The 8374-nt window shown below is 51.1% G+C and overlaps 1 protein-coding gene across 1 annotated transcript; it reads left to right on the top strand.

Moving 5' to 3' along the window:
• The first annotated feature begins 1248 nt into the window (after nucleotides 1-1248).
• LOC142071394 (uncharacterized) lies at nucleotides 1249-3763 on the top strand. The gene is made up of 2 exons (XM_075126187.1): nucleotides 1249-2566; nucleotides 3154-3763. Exons 1-2 carry the CDS (start codon nucleotides 1984-1986, stop codon nucleotides 3672-3674), a joined length of 1104 nt encoding a protein of 367 aa, XP_074982288.1. The 5' UTR covers nucleotides 1249-1983; the 3' UTR covers nucleotides 3675-3763.
• Nucleotides 3764-8374: the final 4611 nt, after the last annotated feature.

The following is an 8374-nucleotide window of genomic DNA, read 5'->3' as shown; positions in this document are numbered from 1 at the left end:
CCTCTGAAGCACCGGGCATTGACCAGTGTCAGAAAACAGGATGCTGGGCTAGATGGACCATTGGTCTGACCCCGTGTGCCTTTGTATGTTCTTATTCTTATGTTCTTATGGGAGGGGAGCTTTAGCCTTAACAATGCTACACAGTGGCCCCAACACTAGTGGCTGTCCAGGACATGCACTAATTGAATTCAGTGGATCCTTACCCTTGCAGTCCTGCCTACACTGGAGGCTGTGTTGACCAGGTCCATTTTCCCAGTGGAAAGGAGGTTGAGGATGGCTTGTGCTGCTTACCAATGTCCTGCCCAATCTGCAAGCTCTTCAATCTCAGGGATGCTCTGCAAAAATGCAAAAAGAATAAAATGTCAATGGTTGGTACTGAAAAGGAACTACCCCAGATTCCCAGTGATGTTTGGTCCTGGCACAGGAAAGCCTTTCTAGTTTGCCTTGAATCCCTATTATGACTCAGTGGCTATGTCTAAACTGCACACTTTTTTCAGTGGCATGTAGAGTATGGACCTAGCACAGGTTTAAGAGACAGTGTAGGTGGCTTAAGCGAGTAGAGTACAGACACGCCTGCCTTCCCATCTACAGCTCCCTGCTGCTAGAGCAGTGGTGCTCAAACTTTTGTACTGGTGACCCCTTTCACATAGCAAGCCTCTGAGTGCGACCCCCCCCCTTAAAATTAAAAACACTTTAAAATATATTTCACACCATTATAAATGCTAGAGGCAAAACAGGGTTTGGGGTGGATGCTCACAGCTCGTGACCCCCCCCATGTAATAACTTTGTGACCCCCCTCAGGGGTCCCGACCCCCAGTTAGAGAACCCCTGTGCTAGAGCCTTCCCCCACTGCAGATAAGGACTCAGACAGCAGGGAGGCAGCAGGGAACGGCTTTGCCAGATCCCCATTGCTAGAGACCTCTTTCCCCTGGCTCCTCCCAGCCAGAGCCTTTCGCTGACACATGTAGCTACACACTGCAGTGTGGATGCAGCTTGCTTTTCACTGTGGTATATAGCTGCACATTTCCTACACACCGCCAAACCTGGTGTGTAGTGTAGATGTAGCCCAAGTGGCTAACTAAAAAAAATGCACATATTAAATGATACTCATAATAGCCAGCACCCTGAGGATGGGGATAAACTCCATTGTAGTCAGTGGGAATATTCCCATGAGTAAAAGCTGAAGGATCAGGTCATTAAATCTTTCTCGACGAAAAGCCCAAATTAAACACATTTGGAAATTCCATGATTGGGCTCGTGGTCTCTAACCTGAAAAGCTACCCAGAGCAAGGACAGTGGGAAAAACACCTTTGTTTTTGGACTCTTACCCTCTAGTATAATTTTATTCAGTGTTTAGTACCACAGTGACAAGTGCTTTGTAAATACCTAATATTAGACAATTTTTTCTTACAGCTTTAATTTTCTTTAGAGTATATTTAGTTAACTGCACTGCAGTGCTTCACCAGGAGTTCTCCATTCTTTCTATGATAGCCCTATGCTACAGCCACTATTTCCAACTGAGGAGCTTGCCATCACAGCTCAGGGCAACCACACCAGTATTCTCCCTCCGTAGGCCATCAATGAAATCCACTCTAGGCTCCCAGCTCCTCAGCCGTCACTTCTCTTAGCCCTGGTCTACACTAGGACTTTAGGTCGAATTTAGCAGCATTAAATCGATGTAAACCTGCACCCGTCCACATAATGAAGCCCTTTATTTCGACTTAAAGGGCTCTTAAAATCGATTTCCTTACTCCACCCCTGACAAGTGGATTAGCGCTTAAATCGACGTTGCTGGCTCGAATTTGGGGTACTGTGGACACAATTCGATGGTATTGGCCTCCGGGAGCTATCCCAGAGTGCTCCATTATGACCGCTCTGGACAGCACTCTCAACTCAGATGCCCTGGCCAGGTAGACAGGAAAAGAACCGCGAACTTTTGAATCTCATTTCCTGTTTGGCCAGCGTGGCAAGCTGCAGGTGACCATGCAGAGCTCATCAGCACAGGTGACCATGATGGAGTCCCAGAATCGCAAAAGAGCTCCAGCATGGACCGAACGGGAGGTACGGGATCTGATCGCTGTTTGGGGAGAGGAATCCGTGCTATCAGAACTCCGTTCCAGTTTTCGAAATGCCAAAACCTTTGTGAAAATCTCCCAGGGCATGAAGGACAGAGGCCATAACAGGGACCCGAAGCAGTGCCGCGTGAAACTGAAGGAGCTGAGGCAAGCCTACCAGAAAACCAGAGAGGCGAACAGCCGCTCTGGGTCAGAGCCCCAAACATGCCGCTTCTATGATGAGCTGCATGCCATTTTAGGGGATTCAGCCACCACTACCCCAGCCGTGTTGTTTGACTCCTTCAATGGAGATGGAGGCAATACGGAAGCAGGGTTTGGGGACGAAGAAGATGATGATGAGGAGGAGGTTGTAGCTAGCTCACAGCAAGCAAGCGGAGAAACCGGTTTTCCCGACAGCCAGGAACTGTTTCTCACCCTAGACCTGGAGCCAGTACCCCCCGAACCCACCCAAGGCTGCCTCCTGGACCCAGCAGGTGGAGAAGGGACCTCTGGTGAGTGTACCTTTTAAAATACTATACATGGTTTAAAAGCAAGCATGTGAAAGGATTACTTTGCCCTGGCATTTGCGGTTCTCCTAGATGTAGTCCTAAAGCCTTTGCAAAAGGTTTCTGGGGAGGGCAGCCTTATTGCGTCCTTCATGGTAGGACACTTTACCACTCCAGGCCAGTAACACGTACTCGGGAATCATTGTAGAACAAAGCATTGCAGTGTATGTTTGCTGGCATTCAAACAACATCCGTTCTTTATCTCTCTGTGTTATCCTCAGGAGAGTGAGATATAATTCATGGTCACCTGGTTGAAATAGAGTGCTTTTCTTCAGGGGACACTCAGAGGAGCCCATTCCTGCTGGGCTGTTTGCCTGTGGCTAAACAGAAATGTTCCCCGCTGTTAGCCACAGGGAGGGGGGAAGGTTGAGGGGGTAGTCACGCGGTGGGAGGAGGCAAAATGCGACCTTGTAACGAAAGCACGTGCTATGTATGTAATGTTAACAGCAAGGTTTACCCTGAAAGACTGTAGCCACTGTTTTATAAAATGTGTCTTTTTAAATACCGCTGTCCTTTTTTTTTTTCTCCACCAGCTGCATGTGTTTCAATGATCACAGGATCTTCTCCTTCCCAGAGGCTAGTGAAGCTTAGAAAGAAAGAAAAACGCACTCGCGATGAAATGTTCTCCGAGCTCATGCTGTCCTCCCACACTGACAGAGCACAGACGAATGCGTGGAGGCAAATAATGTCAGAGTGCAGGAAAGCACAAAATGACCGGGAGGAGAGGTGGCGGGCTGAAGAGAGTAAGTGGTGGGCTGAAGACAGAGCTGAAGCTCAAATGTGGCGGCAGCGTGATGAGAGGAGGCAGGATTCAATGCTGAGGCTGCTGCAGGACCAAACCAGTATGCTCCAGTGTATGGTTGAGCTGCAGCAAAGGCAGCTGGAGCACAGACTGCCACTGCTGCCCGTCTGTAACCAACCGCCCTCCTCCCCAAGTTCCATAGCCTCCACACCCAGACGCCCAAGAACGCGGTGGGGGGGCCTCCGGCCAACCAGCCACTCCACCACAGAGGTTTGCCCAAAAAAAAGAAGGCTGTCATTCAATAAATTTTAAAGTTGTAAACTTTTAAAGTGCTGTGCTTAAAGTGCTGTGTGGCATTTTCCTTCCCTCCTCCATCACCCCTCCTGGGCTACCTTGGTAGTCATCCCCCTATTTGTGTGATGAATGAATAAAGAATGCATGAATGTGAAGCAACAATGACTTTATTGCCTCTGCAAGCGGTGATTGAAGGGAGGAGGGGCGGGTGGTTAGCTTACAGGGAAATAGAGTGAACCAAGGGGCGGGGGGTTTCATCAAGGAGAAACAAACAGAACTTTCACACCGTAGCCTGGCCAGTCATGAAACTGTTTTTCAAAGCTTCTCTGATGCGTACCGCGCCCTCCTGTGCTCTTCTAACCGCCCTGGTGTCTGGCTGCGCGTAACCAGCAGCCAGGCGATTTGCCTCAACCTCCCACCCCACCATAAACGTCTCCCCCTTACTCTCACAGATATTGTGGAGCAAACAGCAAGCAGTAATAACAGTGGGAATATTGGTTTCGCTGAGGTCTAAGCGAGTCAGTAAACTGCGCCAGCGCGCCTTTAAACGTCCAAATGCACATTCTACCACCATTCTGCACTTGCTCAGCCTGTAGTTGAACAGCTCCTGACTACTGTCCAGGCTGCCTGTGTACGGCTTCATGAGCCATGGCATTAAGGGGTAGGCTGGGTCCCCAAGGATACATATAGGCATTTCAACATCCCCAACAGTTATTTTCTGGTCTTGGAATAAAGTCCCTTCTGCAGCTTTTGAAACAGACCAGAGTTCCTGAAGATGCAAGCATCATGCACCTTTCCCGGCCATCCCACGTTGATGTTGGTGAAACGTCCCTTGTGATCCACCAGAGCTTGCAGCACTATCAAAAAGTACCCCTTGCGGTTTATGTACTCGGCGGCTTCGTGCTCCGGTGCCAAGATAGGGATATGGGTTCCATCTATAACCCCACCACAGTTAGGGAATCCCATTGCAGCAAAGCCATCCACTATGACCTGCACATTTCCCAGGGTCACTACCCTTGATATCAGCAGATCTTTGATTGCATGGGCTACTGGCATCACAGCAGCCCCCACAGTAGATTTGCCCACTCCAAATTGATTCCCAACTGACCGGTAGCTGTCTGGCGTTGCAAGCTTCCACAGGGCTATCGCCACTCGCTTCTCAACTGTCAGGGCTGCTCTCATCTTGGTATTCATGCGCCTCAGGGCAGGGGAAAGCAAGTCACAAAGTTCCATGAAAGTGCCCTTACGCATGCGAAAGTTTCGCAGCCATTGGGAATCGTCCCAGACCTGCAACACTATGCGGTCCCACCAGTCTGTGCTTGTTTCCCGAGCCCAGAATCGGCGTTCCACAGCATGAACCTGCCCCATTAGCACCATGATGCATGCATTGGCAGGGCCCATGCTTTCAGAGAAATCTGTGTCCATGTCCTGATCACTCACGTGACCGCGCTGACGTCGCCTCCTCGCCCGGTATCGCTTTGCCAGGTTCTGGTGCTGCATATACTGCTGGATAATGCGTGTGGTGGTTAATGTGCTCCTAATTGCCAAAGTGAGCTGAGCGGGCTCCATGCTTGCCTTGGTATGGCGTCCGCACAGAAAAAAGGCGCGGAACGATTGTCTGCCGTTGCTCTGACGGAGGGAGGGGCGACTGACGACACGGCTTACAGGGTTGGCTTCAGGGAGCTAAAATCAACAAAGGGGGTGGCTTTACATCAAGGAGTATTTCAGGCAGGACTTCACGGAGGGTTCCAATAAGAAATGGTGCACCTAAGTTATTGTCCTTATTGGAACAAGAAGGTTAGCCTGGCCTCTGATTGTTACATGGCTAGATTTACCTCGCTGAACCTTCTCTGTGAGTGACTGCAGTGTGACCTAGAAGAATGAGTCCCCTAGACAGGGGAGGGGGGGAAGCAAATGAGTACAAAACAAATCTGGTCTATTTCTTGTTTTGATCCACTCCATCTATCTTTTACATCTTTGGCTGGCAGCAGACAGTGCAGAAGGACTGCATGCCATCCACATCTCATGGCTGCTCGGCAGAAGATGGTACAGTACGACTGCTAGCAGTCCGTATCGCCTGCCCGCTCACCATAAGACAGTTTAATAGGACTGACTGCAGGACTAAAGAGAATGACCTGGTCAAGTCACTCCAAATTTAGTCCCTGCGCCCATGTCTGCCCAGGCGCTCCCAGCCGACGTGGCCAGGAGCACCTCGGACATGACGATGACGGCTACCAGTCGTACTGTACCGTCTGCTGTCACAAGGCAAGGGGTTGCTACTACTGTGTAGCAATGCCATACCGCGTCTGCCAGCACCCAGGAGACATAGGGTGACGGTTACCTGAGCGGGCTCCATGCTTGCCGTGGTATGGTGTCTGCACAGGTAACTCAGGAAAAAAGGCGCGAAATGATTGTCTGCCCTTGCTTTCACGGAGGGAGGGAGGGAACGGGGGCCTGACGATATGTACCCAGAACCACCCGCAACAATGTTTTAGCCCCATCAGGCATTGGGATCTCAACCCAGAATTCCAATGGGCAGCGGAGACTGCGGGAACTGTGGGATAGCTACCCACAGTGCAACGCTCCGGAAGTCGACTCTAGCCTCGGTACTGTGGAAGCGCTCCGCCGAGTTAATGCACTTAATGCACTTAGAGCATTTTCTGTGGGGACACACACACTCGAATATATAAAACCGATTTCTAAAAAACCAACTTCTATAAATTCGACCTTATTCCGTAGTGTAGACATACCCTTAGGCACAGACTTATGTCTCTCTCCCTCCTCACCAGGGTTTTTCCAGGCTGCACAGTTCCCTGTTTACACAAGAGTTCCCTGAAAGCCAGACTGCCTAAACAGGCCCACATCTGTGCTTTGCTTTCTCCTCAGAGGGTATAAACAGCATAATTGCCCACAGTTATAAGTTATCACATATCCCTGTCTAAACAAGGACATTTATTCTTAAGGTGAAAACATTACAGAGAAAACATTAAAAACAATAAAAGCACCTACATGCATGCTCATAAGCTTATCAGAGATTGTTCCCCCTCCCGACTCCAGAAGGGGCTCTGGTCAATGTCAGTCCTTCCAACCCTTCCTCAAAACAGACTGGAGCCCCTCCTTGAACAGAAGGTCTTGTCCGTTTAATGAATCAGAAAGAAGGCCCTGTGTCAGATTCAATTCAGGCTATTTATCCAAAAGTCCTTTCTTTGTCTGTTGGTCTCTGGAGAATTCAGTCTGAACCAGCATATGCGAGCTTCTCTACGTGGTGGTACCTCTCTGGAGGTGTTACAACCTGAGTGAATTTGCCTTATTACTGTTCTTAGTTCCTGGAGGACTGTGGTCACCCTCCCACATGGAATTACACACAATCCCTGGCCCACAATGGTACATAAATTTAATACAGTAAGATTCCCCAAAGATATTGCAGGATATTGCCATATCTGTCACACTTGCATTCTTAGGAATACTCCTCCCAACCAAAGCTGCTGGTAGATATAATACACTCCTTTTCCTCCAGGTTTGGGAGTATCTCCTCTTCAATACTTCACTTCATGTTGGCTCAGGAGCAAGATATAAACCCAGCTCCCCTCACTGCAGCTCAAGATGATGAAATTCATCCTGATGTACTGGTCTGTGTTAGGGTTGCCAATTTTCTACTTGCAGAAAACAGAACACCCTTGCCCCACTCCCATCCCCCTCCCATCTGTTTCTCGCTCTCCCCCACCCTCGTTCACTTGCTCATTTTCACCAGGCTGGGGCAGGGGTTGGGGGGCAGGGCGGGTGCTGGTGAGAGCTCTGGCTGTGGGTATGGGCTCTGGGGTGGGGCCAGAGATGAGGGGTAGGGGTGCAGGAGGGAGCTCCAGGCTGAGGCAGGGGGTTGGGGTGTGGGAGGGGGCTCTGGGCTGAGGCAAGGGGTTGGGGTGTGGAGGGGATATGGGCTATGGGCTGGGGAGTGTGCTCCAGCGTGGGGCCAGAAATGAGGGGTTCAGGGTGTGGGAGGGGGATCTGGGATGAGGTAGGGGGTTATGGTGCAGGAGGGGGTGAGGGCTCTGGGGTGAGGCTGGGGATGAGGGGTTTGGGGTACAGGAGGGGGATCCAGGATGGGACAGGAGGTTGGGGGGGTGAGGGCTGGGGGTGTGGGCTCTGTGGTGTGGCTGGGGTTTGGGGTGCAGGAGGGGACTCCGGGCTGGGGTCAGGGGTTGGGGTACTGGAGGGGGTGGAGGGGAAGGCTCCAGGTGGCGCTTACCTCAGGCAGCTCCCGGGAAGCTGCCAGCATTTCCCTCTGGCTCCTAAGCAGAGGCGTGACCACGTGGCTCTGTGCACTGCCCACGCCTGTAGGCATCATCCCCTGAGCCCTCACTGGCCACGGTTCCTGGCTAATGGGAGCAGTTGAGCTGGCGCTGGGTGTGGGGACAGTGTGCAGAGCCCCCGTGGCCATCCCTCTGCCTAGGAGCTAGAGAAGATGCCGACAGCTTCCTGGGAGTCATGCAGAGCCGAGTAGGGAGCCTGCCTGCACCGCCAACTGGACTTTTAATGACACTGTCAGCCGTGCAGACCAGAGCCACCTGGATCCCTTTTCGAATGGGCTTTCTGGTCAAAAACCAGACACCTGGCAACCCTAGTCTGTGTAGGCCTTCATGGCACTACTTTAACCTCATGAATGGGCTGTGCTGTGAGGTCTATGGGAAGAACAGCCCTGTGGGAGCCACTGCAACCCC

The sequence above is a fragment of the Caretta caretta genome, chromosome 3, assembly GCF_965140235.1.
Source record: "Caretta caretta isolate rCarCar2 chromosome 3, rCarCar1.hap1, whole genome shotgun sequence".
In the NCBI taxonomy this organism is placed as follows: Eukaryota; Metazoa; Chordata; order Testudines; family Cheloniidae; genus Caretta; species Caretta caretta.
This window is presented reverse-complemented; position numbering and strand designations above follow the sequence as displayed.

What these genes read in the sequence shown, in the direction of transcription:
- LOC142071394 (XM_075126187.1), top strand. Translation starts at nt 1,984, where the DNA reads ATGCAGAGCTCATCAGCACAGGTGACCATGATGGAGTCCCAGAATCGC. An exon ending in AGGTGGAGAAGGGACCTCTG is followed by an intron (nt 2,567 to 3,153) that starts GTGAGTGTACCT and finishes TTTCTCCACCAG; the next exon opens with CTGCATGTGTTTCAATGATC.